This window comes from Lolium rigidum, chromosome 6 (genome assembly GCF_022539505.1).
Source record: "Lolium rigidum isolate FL_2022 chromosome 6, APGP_CSIRO_Lrig_0.1, whole genome shotgun sequence".
Classification (NCBI taxonomy): Eukaryota; Viridiplantae; Streptophyta; class Magnoliopsida; order Poales; family Poaceae; genus Lolium; species Lolium rigidum.
The window spans coordinates 115,318,710-115,337,871 of NC_061513.1; the positions used below are offsets into that span (position 1 = coordinate 115,318,710).

At 43.4% G+C, this 19,162-nt stretch overlaps 2 protein-coding genes across 2 annotated transcripts; both read right to left on the reverse strand.

Moving 5' to 3' along the window:
• Nucleotides 1-9,980: 9,980 nt before the first annotated feature.
• LOC124660557 (clp protease adapter protein ClpF, chloroplastic-like) lies at nucleotides 9,981-14,800 on the reverse strand. Its single transcript, XM_047198378.1, has 11 exons — nucleotides 14,670-14,800; nucleotides 13,818-14,172; nucleotides 13,558-13,617; nucleotides 13,389-13,480; nucleotides 13,069-13,147; nucleotides 12,904-12,997; nucleotides 12,315-12,427; nucleotides 11,473-11,518; nucleotides 10,754-10,794; nucleotides 10,504-10,662; nucleotides 9,981-10,399 (listed from the first exon to the last, which is right to left on the reverse strand). Exons 2-10 carry the CDS (start codon nucleotides 14,154-14,156, stop codon nucleotides 10,507-10,509), a joined length of 1,020 nt encoding a protein of 339 aa, XP_047054334.1. The 5' UTR covers nucleotides 14,157-14,172; nucleotides 14,670-14,800; the 3' UTR covers nucleotides 9,981-10,399; nucleotides 10,504-10,506.
• A 531-nt stretch (nucleotides 14,801-15,331) lies between these two features.
• LOC124660852 (isopentenyl phosphate kinase-like) lies at nucleotides 15,332-18,994 on the reverse strand. Its single transcript, XM_047198687.1, has 12 exons — nucleotides 18,831-18,994; nucleotides 18,487-18,729; nucleotides 18,151-18,248; nucleotides 18,004-18,046; nucleotides 17,529-17,590; nucleotides 17,346-17,402; nucleotides 16,905-16,940; nucleotides 16,708-16,785; nucleotides 16,436-16,502; nucleotides 16,260-16,322; nucleotides 15,715-15,818; nucleotides 15,332-15,616 (listed from the first exon to the last, which is right to left on the reverse strand). The coding sequence occupies exons 1-12, from the start codon at nucleotides 18,898-18,900 to the stop codon at nucleotides 15,524-15,526; spliced, it is 1,014 nt and encodes a 337-aa protein (XP_047054643.1). The 5' UTR covers nucleotides 18,901-18,994; the 3' UTR covers nucleotides 15,332-15,523.
• Between the last annotated feature and the right edge of the window lie 168 nt (nucleotides 18,995-19,162).

Sequence of the window (19,162 nt, forward strand, 5' to 3'; positions counted from 1 at the left end):
TATGCATGATTCCAGTTTTAGGGTTTGTTCCCCCCTTCCGATGACATTATTATTTCATGTAAGAGGTTAATACTAAGATTGATTTGGAGGTACTATATTTAGGGTAAATACAACCTTGAAATGTTGTCAAGGTGTTTTTAAAGTCCAAATGCATTAATGGACTTATTTTTATTATTGAAAATAATAGGTGTGATTTAGATGATTATTTAAATCATCAAATTAAGACTTATTCTTAGTTGTCTTCAAAAATTTCCTTTTGTATTTTATTATGATAGAGAATTTTATGCTGATCAATTTTCATATTTTTAATTATTTTTTTAGAGCTTTTAAACATTTCTTATGAAATTTCAAAGTTTCTGTATTTAAGTGATTTTGTGAAATGACCAAAATGCCCTTGGGCCCCACCTGCCAGGGTGGCCCAACGGGTTAGGTCGAACCCGAGCCACTCGGTTGGCTCGGTCGGCCCACTCGCTCTCTCCTCTCTCCTCGCACCGAAACCCTAATCCCCTTCTCCTCTCTGGCGATTTCCTCGTCGCCGCCCCCTTCTCGGAATTTCTCCGACCAGCTCAGGCCGTCGCCGCCGGCGAGATCAGGTGGATCTCGATCCGCCTTCGACGGCGGACACGGTGGTCCGCGTCGATCCGGAATTCGTCCCCGTCTTCGTTCGCCCCTCGCGTTCGCCCGCACGGCGCATGCGTTGCTCACCGGCGCTTCGGTGCCGTGACGCCGCCGTGGCGCTCGTCGTGGTGATGATGGGGCGCTCGCGCTCGGCGACGCCAGTGCCGGCGCGGCTTGGCGCTGCCGTGGGTGGCCCGTGCCGCCGTGCCGCCATGGCACGTCGGGTGCTCCGCTCCAGGTACACGCCTCCGTTATTCCCCTCCTTCCTCCTTCTCTGCGTTCTGCTCCAGTGCTTGGCCTGCCTCTCCCCATGGAGATGTTGTGCCGTGCCCACTGCTTGCGCTTGCTGCGCACGCGTGTGTGCTGCTGCTGCCCTTCTGGCTAGCTGCTGCTCTTGCTCTGTTGTTGTGGCCTAAGCTGTGTTGCTGCCATTCTTGCTATTAGCCTTACTGGCCTTGACCAGTGTTGCCCAGGCCATGCTAGTGCTTGCTATTCTTCCTGAATTCCAGTTCTGTGCCTCTATTCTAGTTGCTATTCTTGCCAGAGTTCAAGTGTATTCATGTGTGATACCCTGGCTTGATTTTTGGGATGAATCCTTGCATATTTGCAAGTGCCAGTGCTATTTGTGTGATGCTTATTGGACTCTGGCTCATGGTAGGCTTGGCCTTGCTTAATTGCTGTCCATATACATCAATTCCTCGATGATATGCCTCTGGATACAATCATAAAAATGATTTAACTTGTCTGTGATTCAATTGTTGCTTAACTGTGGCTGTTTAATTTATATAATTCCTGTGTGATGCCTGTGATGCCCTAGCATGCTCTGCCATGCTCTAGCAAGCTTCTGATGATCTTGTGATCATCAGTTGCTTGTTAAAAGCTGTGGTGCTTCATCTTGTGCCTTACTAGTTCTTAATTTGAGCTGTGTGTGGGTGACATATAAGTACTGGTGTGTGTTGTTGTTGGCTTAAGCAATTGCTGTTGCTTGCAGTGATCCATTGGATCCACTGCAAAGCTCTGGTGTATTGATTACTTGTATATTCATTTATCTGTGTTGTCTTGCTTGGCTAAGTGAATAAATGATGTGAACTGCTTGCAGTTGTGATCATCTTACAGTTAATTTGATTGAGCTAGAGGGATGCCAACATCTGTTGGGTACCCTAGCTCATACTGAACCCTCTTGGGTAATGATGTGATGGCTGGAAATGTTGACTGTGGGTTGAGGTGGCCTTGACAGCCACTTGGTGCTGTCATGGTGGCTCCCCCCCCCCTCTCTGTGGCTGGTGGTGGCTTGGTGAATGCATCACTGGACCATCTCTTGTTGGATTTTCAGTGATATTTGCTGTTGACAAACAAAATAGACATCTATCTGTCTGATGGTTTAGCTAGCTCTGGTTGTGTTTTGTAAATCTGGCTGACTAGACAGGATCCATCAATGATGGATTCCTTTGGTTATACCACTGTATTGATATGACCAATGTTCCCTTGATGAATTCTTTCTAGCTAGGTCACCGGTTTGTTCGGCACCAAATGGCTTGGCAGCCATATGATGATACAAACAGGGTTTTCCACCCATTTTGCTTCTGTGATGCAAGTATATGCTTATTTATGAGCAAATCAGTGTTTTGCTCAGGTTCTTTTGTGTATACCTCACTCCAGCTCCTAGAAATTGGATGTTGGTGTAGAGGTTCAGCTGCTGGTTGAGTTCTTGGCTTGCCCTGCTCCTCCTTGCAAGCTTGATATGCTTGGTTTATTTTCTGGTAACTTGGGAATAGATGAAACAGCTCTAGCTGTTCACCTGTTCTTGGTGTTCTTGAGCCGTGCTTGGTTTCCGATGACTTACCCTGCTCGCTCGTCGATGGATGAAGCTAATGGCTAGGGTTTTGGGCTGTGAAAAGCTTTTATATGATCTTCTTCTTCTTCTCTGGTCGACAACAAGGCCTGGCATGTGTTGGTGACTCACTAGATGTGTGTGTGTGCTGTGCTCCATGCACACAGTCTTGTGAGCAGGCTGTGTGTGTGTGTGTATCCTGATACTTTGCACTTGGCTGTGAGAGTGGATCAGCTCGGCAAAACTTGGTATTATCCACCATTTCCATTTCTTTCTAACCTGCCAAGTGGCTATGCCACTTGGCATAACTTGTGTTAGTTTTGTATGTGTGCAGGTTTCAAGCAATTGATCAAGATGATCCAGAAGATCATCAAGTCCAAGATCAAGTGAAGATGATCTTGTAGTATTTAGGATAGAATCTATCCTTGTACATTTCTTTTTATTTTCTTTTCTATTTTTCCCAATTTGTGTAATGTGTTGTAATATATCATATATCTATTCTGGATATTGTAATTGACATTGTATTGTGTGTCATTATCAATAAAGCTCCCATTTTCCTTAATGAGCTTTACATAATTGTTTATAATCTTGATTAATGATATTTGTTTATTAAATTATCTCAATTTTGAATTATGTGATATCCATTTGATGTTTGAATTTGAAATTCAAATTCAAATTTGGTTTGAATTCAATCATACAACTTAATTTAGAATTCAATCATGCAACTTAAGATTGTGATGCATCTTCTCTTCTCTCTTCTCAAAACCCTAATCTAGTTAAGTAAGAACAAGTTCATCGCACTCTCGAAACCCTAACCTGTAGGATGTCGAGAGAGAAACCTGTTCCCCTTCGATGCAGTTTTGTTTTAAAAGCGCGAAATTTCCCCGTAATTTACAATGCAATGCACATCCCTTTCTAAAATCTACCCCTCGATCGTCTCTAAACCTGGGACATTACACTCTCCTTCGCGTACATCTTCGTCCCGATAACCTAAGCTCCAGAGGATAGTCGAAAAGAGTCACAGCCGCCTCTGCGGGGCGGAAAACACCAGAGAGAAAAGAGCTCTCCGGCAGGCTGAAATCCGCCGGGGAAATTCCCTCCCGGAGGGGGAAATCGACGCCATCGTCACCAGTCATCGAGCTGGACATCATCTCCATCATCATCACCATCATCTTCATCATCATCACCGCCATCTCCACCGCTGCACCTCGTCACCGCCGTAACAATTAGGGTTGGATCTTGATTGTTTGATAGGGGAAACTCTCCCGGTATTGATTTCTACTTGTTATTGATGCTATTGAGTGAAACCGTTGAACCAAGGTTTATGTTCAGATTGTTATTCATCATCATATCACCTCTGATCATGTTCCATATGATGTCTCGTGAGTAGTTCGTTTAGTTCTTGAGGACATGGGTGAAGTCTAAATGTTAGTAGTGAATTATGTTGGTTAGTATTCAATGTTATGATATTTAAGTTCTGGTGTTATTCTTCTAGTGGTGTCATGTGAACGTCGACTACATGATACTTCACCATTTATGGGCCTAGGGGAATACATCTTGTATTCGTTTGCTAATTGTGGGGTTGCCGGAGTGACAGAAACCTAAACCCCCGTTGGTATATCGATGCGGGAGGGATAGCAGGATCTCGAGTTTAAGGTCTGTGGTTAGATTTATCTTAATTACTTTCTTGTAGTTGCGGATGCTTGCAAGGGGTATAATCACAAGTATGTATTAGTCCTAGGAAGGGCGGTGCATTAGCATAGGTTCACCCACACAACACTTATCAAAACAATGAAGATTAATCAGCTATATGAAGCGAAAGCACTAGACTAAATTCCCGTGTGTCCTCAAGAACGTTTGGTCATTATAAGTAAACAAACCGGCTTGTCCTTTGTGCTAAAAAGGATTGGGCCACTCGCTGCAATTATTTCTCTCGCACTTTACTTACTTGTACTTTATTCAACTCGCTATATTAAAACCCCCGAATACTTGTCTCGTGAGCATTTACAGTGAATCCTTCATCGAAACTGCTTGTCAACACCTTCTGCTCCTCGTTGGGTTCGACACTCTTATTTATCGAAAGTACTACGATACACCCCCTATACTTGTGGGTCATCACCCGACAATCTAGAACCCAAAGAGGAGAAATGCATCTTCATAGGATACCCTAAAGAAACAATTGGGTATACCTTCTATCACAGATCCGAAGGCAAAGTTTTCGTTGCCAAGAACGGATCCTTTCTTGAGAAGGAGTTTCTCACGAAAGAAGTGACTGGAAGGAAAGTAGAACTCGACGAGGTTATTGAACCTTCTCTTAGACTTGAGAGTAGCGCAGCGCCGGAAGATGTTCATGTGCTGCCTGCACCGATAAGAGAGGAAGCAAATGATGATGATCATGAAACTTCGAACGAAGTAGCTACTGAACCTCACAGGTCGACGAGGGCTAGTACCACTCCTGATTGGTATGACCCCTGTCTAAATGTCATGATTGTGTACAACAATGATGAAGACCCTGCGACATATGAGGAAGCAATGATGAGCCCAGATTCCAACAAATGGCAAGAGGCCATGAAATCCGAAATGGGATCCATCTATGATAACCAAGTATGGACTTTGGTAGACTTACCTGATAGCCGTAAGGCTGTCGAGAATAAATGGATCTCCAAAAGAAAAGATGTTGATGATAATATTACTGTCTATAAAGCTCAACTTGTCGCGAAAGGGTTCCGACAAATTCAAGGAGTTGACTACGATGAGACGTGTAGCGAAGCTAAAGTCTGTGAGGATATTGTTAGCAATAGCTGCATTTTTCGATTATGAAGCTTGGCAGATGGATGTCAAAACGGCGTTCCTTAATGGTGACATTGAGGAAGAGTTGTATATGGTACAAACCAAAGGTTTTGTCGATCCTAAATTGTTGACAATGTATGCAAACTTCAGCATTTCATTTATGGACTGAAGCAAGCATCTCAGAGTTGGAATCGAAGCTTTGATAAGGCGATCAAAGACTTTGGATTTATACAGAATCATGGTGAGGCGTGTATTTACAAGAAAGTGAGTGAGAGCTCTGTAGCATTCCTAATATTATATGTAGATGACATATTGTTGATTGAGAATAATGTAGAACTTCTAAGCAGTGTTAAAGGTTATTCGAATAAGTGTTTTTCAATGAAAGACCTTGGAGAAGCAACATATATTTTAGGCATCAAGATTTATAGAGATAGATCAATACGCCTAATAGGGCTTTCACAGAGTAAATACCTGGACAAGATTCTAAAGAAGTTTAGAATGGGTGGAAGTAAGAAAGGGTTCTTGCCCATGTTGCGAGGTAAGGTTTTGAGTAAAACTCAAGGACCGACTACGGCAGAAGAGAGAGAAAGGATGAACAAGATCCCCTATGCTTCGGCAGTAGGCTCTATCATGTATGCCATGCTGTGTACTAGACCGGATATCGCACATGCTGTTAGTTTGACCAGCAGATATCAAAGTGATCCAGAAATGGAACACTGGACAGCGGTCAAGAATATCCTGAAGTACTTGAAAATGACTAAGGATATGTTTCTTTGTTATGGAGGTGACTAAGAGCTCGTTGTAACCAGTTACACCGATGCTAGTTGGAACACTGATCCAGATGACTATGTCTCAACCTGGGTACGTGTTTATTTTGAATGGTGTTGCAGTAAGCTGCAGGATGAGTGCCAAGCAAAGCGTGGTGGCGAACTCTTCAACTGAATCTGAATACATAGTGGCTTCGGAGGCTTCGTCGGAAGCGATATGGATGAAGAGGTTCATTACTAAGCTTGGTATGGTTCCTAGTGCATTGGACCCATTGACCATCTATTGTGATAACATGGGTGCCATAGCCAATGCACAAGAGCCAAGGTCACACAAGAAGCTGAAGCATATCAAGCTGCGTTTTCATGTGATTCGCGAGTATGTCGAAGATGGTGACATAAAGATTTGCAAAGTAAACACATATCTAAATGTGTTGGATCCGTTGACTAAATCTCTCCCTAGAGCGAAACATGAACTACACCAGAACGCCATGGGTGTTAGGTACCTTACCATGTAATCTAGATTATTGACTCTAGTGCAAGTGGGAGACTGTTGGAGATATGCCCAAGAGGCAATAATAACGTGGTTATTATTATATCTTTGTGTTTATGATAAATGTTTGCATCCCATGCTATAATTGTATTAACCGGAAACATTAATACTTGTGTGTTATGTAAACAGAAAAGAGTCCCTAGTAAGCCTCTTGTTAAACTAGCTTGTTGATTAATAGATGATCATGGTTTCCTGATCATGAACATTGGATATTGTTAATAACAAGGTTATGTCATTGAGTGAATGATATAATGGACACACACCCATAATAAGCGTAGCATAAGATCAAGTCATTAAGTTCATCTTGCTATAAGCTTTCGATACATAGTAACCTAGTCCTTCGACCATGAGATCATGTAAATCACTTACACCGGATGGGTACTTTGATTACATCAAACACCACTGCTTAAATGAGTGGTTATAAAGATGGGATTGAGTATTCGGAAAGTATGAGTTGATGCATATGGATCAAGAGTGGGATTTGTCCATCCTGATGACGGATAGATATGCTCTAGGCCCTCTCGGTGGAATGTCGTCTAATTATCTTGCAAGCATGTGACAAGGTCACAAGAGATGACATACCACGGTACGAGTAAAGAGTACTTGTCGGTAACGAGGTTGAACTAGGTATGGAGATACCGATGATCAAACCTCGGACAAGTAAAGTATCGTGCGATAAAGGGAATCGATATTGTATGTTAATGGTTCATTCGATCACTAAGTTATCGCTGAATGTGTTGGAGCCATTATGGATCTCCAGGTCCCGCTATTGGTTATTGATCATATATGAGTCTCGATCATGTCCGCATAATTCACGAACCGTAGGGTGACGCTCTTAAGGTTCGATGTCGTATAGTAGATTTGGAATATGAGATGGAGACCGAATATTTTTCGGAGTCTCGGATGGGATCCAGGACATCACGAGGAGGTACGGAATGGTTCGGAGGATAAGATTCATATAAGGGAAGTTAATTTCTGGGCTTCACAAAAGCTCGGGATTTTTCCGGTGGAAGACCGAGAAGGTTCTAGACGGTTCCGGAGGGTCCACTAGTGGGCCCACGACCCTAGGAGGGGAAACATGAGCCGAGGGGGTGCAGCCCAACCCTAATGGGCCAGGCGCACCAGCCCCTCAAGGCCCAAGCCGGCCACCCCTTTTTGGTTTCCCCAAAACCCTAGGGGGGAGACTTGGGGGGGAAGATTTCTCTCCCTCCTCTTTTGGACGCCGGCCATAGGGCTTGGAGGAGGGGCCAAGGCAACCCTGGCCGGCCTCCCCCTATATAAAGAGGGGAGGGGGCAGGGGCGCAGCCCTCCTTCACCCCTCCAACCCTAGCCGCCACTCTCCCTCCTCCACCTCAATCTGCACCGGCTTGGCGAAGCCTTGCAGAATCTTCTCCTCCACCACCACAACCACGCCGTCGTGCTGCTGGGATTCCGAGGAGATCTACCACACCTCCGCTGCCTGCTGAAACGGGGAGAGGAAGGACTTCATCGACACTGTACGTGCGACCGAGTACGGAGTGCTGCCGGATTGCAGCACCGGAACAATCGTCTACATCAACCACGAGATCTGATCTCGTTAAGGCTTTGGATCTTCGAGGGTTAGTCTCTCATCTCTCTCGTTGCTCCGATCTTCATAGATTAGATCTTGGCTTCTCCTAGATTGGATCTTGGTTTTGTTCTGCTTCACAGTAGATTTTTTTTTTGTTTTCTATGCAACGAACCCATCACATGCCTGCGGAGGTGCGCTGCCTCCACCTCCGACGGGCCCCCTTTCTCTCCACCCCATCGTAAGAACTCTCTATCCCTTTCTCATCTGATTGATGTGAATGTAGATCGGATTGATGACAATGTAGATCCGAATGATGTGAATGTAGAACCGATTGATGTCAAAGTAGATAGGATTGATGTCAATGTGCCATGCATGTTAGTCATAAGCATTGCATGTTTGTCATTACCATGTCAACAATGAGTAGGGTGATCTTGAGCTTTACATTGGCATGATGGACTTGACATTTTCATGGCCATCATGGAGCTTGAGCTTGTCACGACCATGATGATCTTGTGATTGTCATGGCCATCATGGAGCTTGAGCTTGTCATGGCTATGATGATGTTGTGATTGTCATGGCCATATTGATCTTGGTGATTTTCATGGCCATGTTGATCTTGTGACTATCATGGTCGTGATGATCTTGAGCCTGTCATTGCCATTGGATCTCACCAATGCAAATATCGCTAACTGTTGTCATTCTCATTGCATCTGCAGAACTGGCTCTTTCTGGAAACCTTCCCGGAAGGGCCCATAGGGGAGGCATGGGACATAGTCGTCTGGGTGCAGCTTCGTGACCCCAATGAAGGGTTCATGGAAGCCCACCGGCAGATCACCACGCCAAGGGTTCACGTCGACCGTCCTGCTGACCTGGGGCACGGTCCCAGGAAGCGGGTGCCGACATTCTTCGTGCAGCTGGAGAGCCAGGACCTCCGTGCACTCGTCGTGCCGCCCTACATGGAACATCACCTGATCAGCAAGTACAAGCTGAAGAACAATGGTCCGCCGGTGAAGGTGGCCTTGTGCATGGGTGAGCGCTGCGAGTGGAAGGTGCAGCTCCAGTGGAGGGCCGAGCGCGTCGGCTTCATCAAGTCCTGGAGCGAGTTCGCCACCAGGGCTGACCTCCACGTCGACGACACGATCGTCTTCACCCCTAAGGACGACGGCTTCCAGGTCAACGTCTCCAGGAAGGAGAGTTCCTGCTCCAGCATCTTCAGCTGCAGGAGGCATCGCGAGGACCCTTATGCCAAGCCTCGTCATTAAGGTTGTCTACTTGTTCTCTATCTCTGCTGCTGTGAACTTGTTAGTTGTTGTGCTGGCCTCAGGAGGCTGTTAAACACTTGTTTTTGTGCATATGTGCCTATAATGTTGGCCTCTAGAGGGCCCCAGGTTTAAGTAGCCGGATTACCAGTCGGACACTAGGATTAGGTACTAAGTACTATGTTCCATGTGTATATAACTGTGTGTTGTGCTTATGATCATCTTGTGTGCTGTTATGTGATGGTAAGGTTACCACATTTGAATGTGGTGAGGAGAAGCATAACCTGGATGCCCAAACTAACAATCAAACACATGTGTTGTGGCTGAACATAGATGGAATAATTTTTCAAGGCATCCAAACAACCTGCAATTCTGTACGCACCGATGCAACACAGGAGACCAAACGATGGGCCGAATCTGCCCCGTGGCCCATTCGCAACGCGCAGGTGTGTCCATCTCACTTATGTAGTGTTGCAGAATTCCGGTCCAACCTACCAAACGCGCCTTGGTACTCCACTTGTCGGGGGCATGAGGACTCCCGACCCTGGGATCTGCACCCTTTCTTCCAGGTTGTCAAACATGTGGCCTCCACGGAAGATAAGTGCAACATCTGTACTGTACCTTAAGCCTTTCTTATTCTATATACTTCAGCAAAATTGCAAGTATGATGTATGTAGCTATGTACATATCAGAGGGTTCACAGGCAGATATGCACCATAAATACAAGGATCTTCTTTACATTCCCAGACATAAGAATCATTCACACTCAAGCGTAGGAAGTTGCAGCTTGCATGTTTAATCTTTGCAATCATTCCTGGACTGCACAGTGCATATCACCCCCATCTGCAAGGTCGGATGCTACATGTAGCTTCTCTCCTTGCATGTTTCTGTGCACTCTTGCGATTCTGTGATAGCTCGGTCATCACTAACATTTGCCCACTGCTATGTAGCTACCAGATCGTACCTATGTCATCCATCGTTCTAACTCCTTGGTGGTGGTGGTGCATCAGGAATGGTCTACAAAACTCTTGTTACCTGATTGAAAATTAGATTAAGGTGGGAGTCTATTTTCCTGGCAAAAGGAACAGTTGAAGTGTATTTGAAAATAGTTGAACCCCACACTGTCAGTGCATCCTCACCGTTCAGCTATTTGTACTGCCATCATCGTCATTTTCATCTCCAGAAGCTTCATACCGTGGCTGGTCGTACTTCTCACGGAGTTGCTTAACAGGAATAAAGTCCCTAGCTGTGTCCTCACCAAAAAATAGGAATTCGGTGTAGGGGTGTTCAAATCTTCCCTGTATTAGAAGACACAAAACATCAACAATTCAATTTGACAAAAAAAAAAAAAAGAGGAAACAACCGAGAAAAAGAGGAACTCAAACCCACTTTCTCTGATTCTTCAGCTTCTGACAGATTTTCTTCCGCAACTGAAATTACAAATCTATAAGCATATCTCAAAATGGCAATGATAAACCAAAAACGAATACATTTGATTATGAAATAGCCCGCTATCTTCTTTTATGGCACCATTTAATTATTTAACACATAAAAAGGAATGCTTATTGAAGTTTCAGACAGTAGACATTTTTTATCTGTTTCCACAAAAAACACTTATTGACGACGACTCTTTAATCTATGGTGTCCCAGAACAGCGGAATCAGCACACAGTTGATCCACCTTTGCTGAGCAAAGGTCGTTCATAGCAAACAGACTGGAGAAGCTGCTGAATTATAGTCCGTATGTACAACCGTACAAGGCCAAACTAAGTCGACTTCTTCTCAGTTTCGGTTGTTTCAAAAACTGCAGCTAGACTGTATACTGGTTCCAAATAATGGAACTTGCCAGGGTTTCCCCCGTCTTTCTCAACAAAAGCAAAGATGCAAGGTAACATAGTGAAACTCTGAATTCTATTCTTATGCATATTTTGACAAGTTTCATGAATAAGAGCAATAGCAAAAAACTAAAAAATACAATAAAGCTGATTCAGCATATGGCATCTGAAGACAAACAGAAAGGGCATGTATTCTTTTCACTGAAAAGAAAAATTTAAAGGACCCACATAGTAATAATAGCAATATTAAATGAGGAAAACAAGAGAACAATACCATATGCCACAAGGAGTTCTGGATCAGCGTATACATCAACTAGCACCTGGAATAATACCAAAACATCATAATGTGTTTGAAAAGACTAGGGACACTGTCAATTAAATTGCAGACATATAGCATGCAGAGCAATGATGTAGCTAAAGCAAAGTCCAATGAAGATGCCAATAGACAGAGAAAGAGTAAATTTAACACTAACAAGTTTTCCTCCTGAAGGACATGAAAAAACAGACAATAGTAAATATCATCCGTTAGTGGAGGAGTGGATGTACAATCTCATGACCTGGTCTATGTCCCTCATGGACACGAATTCTGTTCCTAGTTAGTGCATATTCGGGCTTCCCCTACAGTTTTGTTTGAGAACAAAAAACGCCTCACCTCAGATCCATAATTCAAATCCTTTCTGTGTTATACTGCGAGGAGCAAAGTAAGAACAATGCTAGACATATATTGCTATGGTGAGCTTTCTTCGATGGTAACTAAGTCATAGAAAAGAATAGTTCACATCACGGTCAGCGAAAGGATTCTAAGAAATTTCAGGACTTGTGTGCAAGGTGTACAATCAAGGATTTCAGATCAGTAATTTGAGTTACTGGCCGCAGGAGGAAAAACAAGTGCACTAAAAGATGTCAATAATTATCAAGTCAGCAAATAACTAAGTTCAGCCTTTGCCAGGAATTGTATCCTGATGTCGTTATGCTAATCTAACACCCATGTAGATTGATGTAAAGCTGATAAAATCATCGTTAACTATACCATGCAGATCCTACAAGGAAAAAAAGCTGAGATTTTCTCAGATCTGTGGATACTGAGGAGCAACTTAAACTGGAAGCAGCATTTACTTGGTAAAAAGGTTGATTTGGTCCTTTGGACAACTTCTCCACATTTGCTGTCTCCATCCATGACTTGGATTCACAGCACACGGGATCCATGCCACATATCACAGCTCTATATCCTTCAGCAGAAGAAATCAAAGAAAAAAACAAACTAGTGTCATATGAGTGATTGTTGAATATTGAGTGTTGAACTAAAAAAGTATCAAGCGCAATGAAAAATAAAAGAACAAAGCTAAAATCAAGAAAAAACTGAACTGATCCAAACCATATAATGCTGTAGTATAGTTAGTTGCATAGCTGCTAGAAATGCATATTTGTTACTTTCAGTGGTTCAGTCCTAACTGTAGGAACGGAAACTGATCTGTTTACTCAGATAATTGAAAGACTATTGCTGACAAATGATAGTGACCAACACCAATCTGTTTACTCCCTCTAGGGAAGCATTGGTTTCACCATATGAACTTACAAATATCACCTTCAAGCATAGTGAGAAAGTATTCACATATCACATATATGTCCCCACCAGTGAGAACTTTTACAACATGAATAATAGCTAGAGCTTTGAACAAATAGCAGATGTTAAAAACTTACTCACCATGTACCTTGTGGCGTACTTTCTGCCCAAGTCGAAACTCATATTTCACACCTTGGTATGCAAGGGCTTTAGCAGATAGTGCCAGAGAATCACCCTACATGGCATTTGAAGTCAAACAATTTCACAAAACCATCAGATGACTGGCACACCTCAGTTTTGGTATACCTCAAGTTTAGTGACTGCATCACGCAGCTCAGCTGCCAAAGCATAGTTTTCGCTTTCAATAGCTTTCTGCAAGTCTGCACTGAAAAAGAAAGGATAAAGCTAAGCTATCTGCCAAACGAACCAACTTTGGAGTGCCAAACAACTATCTTTCCTTTACCAGATTCAGTAAGCTATAACCTGCAGGGTAATTAACAAAATGGAGAACTAGATGATGTTCATTCTATGGTTCCCTAAAAAAAAGTTCATTCTATGGGATCAATATACATGTGGAAGCATTTTAAATTCTTCCCCTTAAGGGTAAGAAAGAAATATTAGCATACCGTGCACGTAAAAGATCTAGAGATTTATCCTGAGCTTCATTCTTTGATGAACCTCTTTTAGCTTCACGCTGCCTGGTTATCTCTGTTTCAATCTACAAAACAAGACTCTCTTTAGAAAGACCTCATCCTACGAATTTAGTTATCTTGGAAGTTAAGGACATTATGGTACCTCAGCAAGCTTCTCCCTCAACTGCTTTGCCGCATCAAATTGCTCTATATTCAATGCATACTGGCAAGAACCAAGTATTAATAGTGAGATTGGATTTCCACAGGTAAATAACAAACATTTGGATGCATCAGCATCAAATACAGTGAAATAATCACAGATTCGATAGTAAACTGTACTGTACACATTCGACTGGTAAAACGAAGAAATAAGATAAATATTAGTAGTCGTGGTGAGGTGATGGTAAAGATGCAAACAGTCACCTGTATCCGGGTTTGTAGATCCAGCTGGAAGTAGAAGATCAAGATGTCTTCATTTGCAGACTCACTGCGCTCCAGCCTTGCCTTAGCATTCTTGTTACTGTTACTGTTACCGCCATCTCCTCCAAACAGCCATCTAGCATTTGTCCTTACTGTGGTATTCATCTTTCTACTGTTGGTCCTCATGTGCAATTTTTCTGTGCACCAACGCCATGCGTATCCTCCATGACTTACTGACTTTATTTTGTTAAATAACCTCAGATCACTCCTAGCAACACAGGCTACTCTGCAGTTTGTTCCATGGAGCGAGGCAACCGAATCGCACACAGAGATGCCTTGCATTGTACCTGTGATAGGCCTGAAAAGCGCAGAGTTAAACAGTTGGATCAGTTCAATCACCACACATACAGTCGTAAGTGGCTAGTCAATGGTAGCGCACAAACAACGGCATCCCTAAAGTAACAATGCCTGATACTCAGTTATACTTTTTTTCACAAGTTGCTTGAAATCACAAGAATACACTTGAATTATTTAGAATGCATGCCCGTGGTTATAGTATAGATATAGAAACAGTGCAGAAATCCCTAAATGTTGGTCAATCTATTCAAAGTTACAGGCAATTCAATGGATGGGAAACCAACAGGCCAACATACAAGAGCAAATCTTCCCAACTGCACCTCCCGACCAAATTTTTCTCGTTTCGGCATCAACTGTCTCACATGGAGCAGTATTTACATCGTATGGAAACGATAGCAGAAGGAATCTAAATATCAAGACGGGAGGAGGACGATACTACAGGAGCGGAGAGTGGAGGAATCAAAGGCGGGCGAGCGGATAGGAGTAGAGCTCGGTTACCGGAGGCGGCGGCCTTGCGGGGGAGGAAGCACGTTGCGGTCCGGCCGGCCCAGCAAGACGGCGGCTGAGCGCGTGGGTACGGAACGAGCTGCGCTGGAGGCTGCTGCTACGGTCGTGGCTGTGGATAGACAGAGAGCGGACGGCCGGACGGGAGACCCGCCTCACCTGTGCCAGTCGTTGGTTCGAACGCGACGGCCTCAAATCTTTTCAGGGCATCTGCTTGGATCATAGGAGTACAGGTTTTATATTCTTTGGATGAAGCAGTTAAAATTTCTGCGAGGGAAATTCGCTCGGCTCGGGTGAATCCTGAATTGGCATATTGACACAAAAAATCACTGCTTGTACTGTGTGGTTTGTTGCGCTCAATGCAGTTGCGCAACAATTTTACCTCACGAAATCTAGCCAAACAGTAATTTCGTCCAAGCTGTACAAGCGGCGCCAGCCAACCTGACACCGAAATCGGTGGATCCCGGCCTCTCGGGAACAAAACAGAACGAGTTTGCACAGCTGGATCTAAGTCCAATCTAAAAATGCTTTACTTGATCCTTTTAACACTCCATTGTTTCATCCAGCACGAGAAGTTACAAATAAGAATAAAACGTTGCGGATTCCAGAAAGCCCTCACGTCACACTAAAGCAGTCGGAAAATGAAAACAGCCAAATGATGAGTGAAACCTCTACATTTTCGCAACATTGGGACCATTAAAATCAACCGTCCAAACAACAGTTTGATGCTCTGCAGTGGGAAGTGACATAAAAAATCATTCTCTGACGAACTTAAAGCTCACCAGCGGTTCCTATAACCGAAAAGGTGCTGCGAATCAAACGCGTAGAATACATTTGTGGCGAGAAATCTACTTCGCAGAGCGTATAACAGTTCCAAACCAATCGTCCGAGCTGGTGTCCACATCCCCCTTTAAGGCTCTGAGGGAGTCCTTCGTATCAACCTGCATCACAGATACGACTTCAACAAAACTCTACTATCACATAATGAATAAGAGTCTTTTGAAGTTTAACGATGATTAGAGGAAGGAAATATTAACACCTTCGTAATGTACACATCCACTCCGAGCCGAGCTATTGCAGCAGCTTCCAATATTTTGGTCTCCATTCCTCCGGTGGTGTCGTGTGCAGCTACCGATGTTTTCACTGCAGTCAATAGCAGGATATCTTAGGCTTCCACTAGTGATAGTACGGAGTAGTTTACAAGCAGTAAATCTGGATAATGAGTTTAGTCTCTTCTAAGTCCAATAAACCATGATTGTCATACCAGCGACTAGTATCCCAAATTATTGCCAACTCTCTTAGAGCATCTGATTCAAAATGTTGAAAAGACTGATACACTTTTTTTTCCCCTTCAAATGATACATAACAATAGACTATGCATTTGGTGATTATAAGGTTTTCAGTTGGGAATCATCACTAACTACTTTGATCAGGTGTGACTTTTTTTGGTTTGATACAATTATTATCTTCGATTTGCTATGTTCAACCCTTGTAGCAGCATGCCTTCCTCAGTATATACTATATAAGTAGGAAGAAGTGCCATGAAACCATTATGGTATATACGGAAGGGAGACAACATGGTACCTCCTCTTTTGTTGCCTTGTAATACAGGTTTTACAACAGACCAGCCTCCATTGTCATCTACCTCTGTTAAGCAAGCAGGTCAGTTAAGTTTTTTCCATCCATATGTTTCCCTTTTCTCCCGAAGAGATCTAAAAATCTGAAATTACAAAAATGATCTACAACAGGTGAATGCTAACCTATCTCTCTGAGAAGTACTGCATCTGGGTCAGTTGGAGGACGGTCATATACTCCCTGAACATCTGTCTAAATCTCAATTGTCAGAGAGCTACATAGAAGTCTAAGCATAAATAAAACAATGAAACACCTGATGCAAACAAATTAAGCAAAATGAAGGCTGTCTCATAAAACAAAATCAACTTATAAGAAAGAAAGTATAGCCAACACAACAAGTTGCTGCACTGTTAGAATAAATGATCAAGTCGTGGTAAAGGAGACAAGGTAACAGTACCAGAAATACGACATATTTTGGACACAGAAGCTGTGCAAGGTGGCGTATAATGACATCTCCACTCAATATGGTGCAGGCCTGGTCATTTAATTCTAATATCAGTCTTAGGACAAGTGAACAACAAGATTGCCATAGTACAGGACAACCTGTATGTGAATCTAAACGAGAATGTGGGCATAATCCAATTTTAAACTCACCAGTAACTCATCAAGAACACCATCTCCATGCAAGACCTATGAAACAATGGACCATTATTCTACACCAAAAACTGAAGCTGCAACATTGTGTTCTTTTTATGTGTAGATGGAAACAAGTGGCAGTTAGGTGGCACCTCCTTTATTCTTACAACATTGCAGTGTCCGAGTTAAATTCAAATTTCAGAACTAATTCATTACTTAACAATACACATCAGAGCAATTTTAGCAACCGATAAGTATTGTGAATCCTCTCAGCTTATCAAAAATATTGGTGAAGGTTGCTCATTACACACATGCCTACAGAATATGCTACGAATAATCAGAAACAACATTTTTGCCATACATGATTCACATGATAATTATATTACTTAAACTGACAACTTAGGTCAAAGAAAATTTCTACAGACATAGTTATTCAAAATCTTAGATGCAACAGCTTACAGGGACAAAGCCAGCATGGAGCGACTGAATGATTTGAGAAGCATTGGCTGAGACAAGCTGCAAATGCAAATATGTGAAATAATAAGAAAAATACATCTTTGTTAACAGGATTCGACATAGACCCACAAGAACTGTGTATGTCAGTAGTCTATCAAAGACGCGGCAATTCTCTAGTTTGCTTACCTTCCTTTGCTGAGTAGACCATCCACAAGCAAATGGTGACAATCCAATGGACGGTATTCCTTCTGCAGAAGCATATTCAGTTCAACAAGTCAATAACTTACAACTGATCCACACTAACAAATTAATAGTTGTTATATTCAATATAGACCACAAATTGGGCACATTAACTGGTCAGTTTAATTGAAAATCCATCAATATGACAGATAAATGAAGTGTTATTGATATATGGACATGCATCCTTGCAATTGTAAGTAAAAACTGCATACCATGACAGAATCCATTACAGATCAACACAAAGGAACAGGTGCAGATCTAGTGGAGAAACAAGAATAAACATAATCATGAATTTTGAATATATATGCAACACAACGCTAGTGACAACACACTAGCCGACCATAATGACAGGTTAACATAGTAAGCATGTATCTGAATTATTAGCATAAAGTGCAGTAGTCTTCATTTCCATGTAGTGTACCTCTTGCCAATGCTCTAACGACTTCTTGGTTGAGAGAAGTCACCTAAATAACAATGTAACATCATTAGAACATTGTTCAAGTATTGCATCAGAGAAGAATGGCATGCCTTTCAATTTTTAGAAGTAGAATTCAGAAATGGGACATACTGAAATTCTGGTAGCCACAAAGCCAGCCTTCACCAGGGGTGTATGCAACCCTCCCTTATGGACTCCAGATCTACTTGCTTGGAAGTGACCAAAAGAACCTGAAGCATTAAATTCAGGTAGCAGACTATTACAATCTCGACATCATTGAACAACACAATTACAAACTCAAACTCTAGCGGTCCAATTATAGGTACAGGCATTACAGGCAACAAGATATTGACCAATCTCCCTTGTTGTTTAGCACTGTCCCTCCGGAAGGACCCAGAGACTATCAATCAGACCCAACTTAAATTGAACCACAGCACAGAGGTAGAACAGATTCCGAGCTATACATACCGGCACCGTGGACGACGATGAAGTTGGTGTCGATCCCCAGCCCAGCCATATCCCTGAACCCGTCCGTGTCCACGACCGGGTCGGCCGGATCGCCGGGCCTCCTGCTCCAGTCCATCCCCATGACCTTCCCCGGGGTGGCGTCGCCGGACCCGGACATGGCCTGCCGCAGCTGCGCGCACGCCGACCGCAGGCTCCCCTCGTCGATGCTCTCCAGCTCCCCCTTGTTCGTGATGGCCGCTCCGCCTGCGCGCGTCAGCAGATTTCGTGCTCTGAATCAATCAACACCGGCTGCAGAGGAAATACAATAGAAGTGCACAAGAAAAATACGGCTGGGGACAGAGCACCTAGCTTCACGATACAGCGGACTGGGCGGGGGGTGGCGGGGCTCCGCTGCTCTGTTGCTTCCTCCGCCATGGAAGCTTCTCTGCTCGTCCTCGCGCAGTCTCCGACCACCGATGGCTGGAGAGGAGAGGGTGACTTGGGAATCTGTCAATCTGAGCACCAGTTCAGTGTGGTCTCCAGTGCTTGAACTCTTCTGCTGTTCCGGCCTATTTCATACAAGTATCTGAGCCCTTAAGTATATTGTTGGCCCAGCCCAGCCCAGCACATTGGCCTGCTTTCCAGCTCCAACTTTCCTTCCGAAGAGCTGCAAACCCCCGGCCGCCGCACCCTGCGA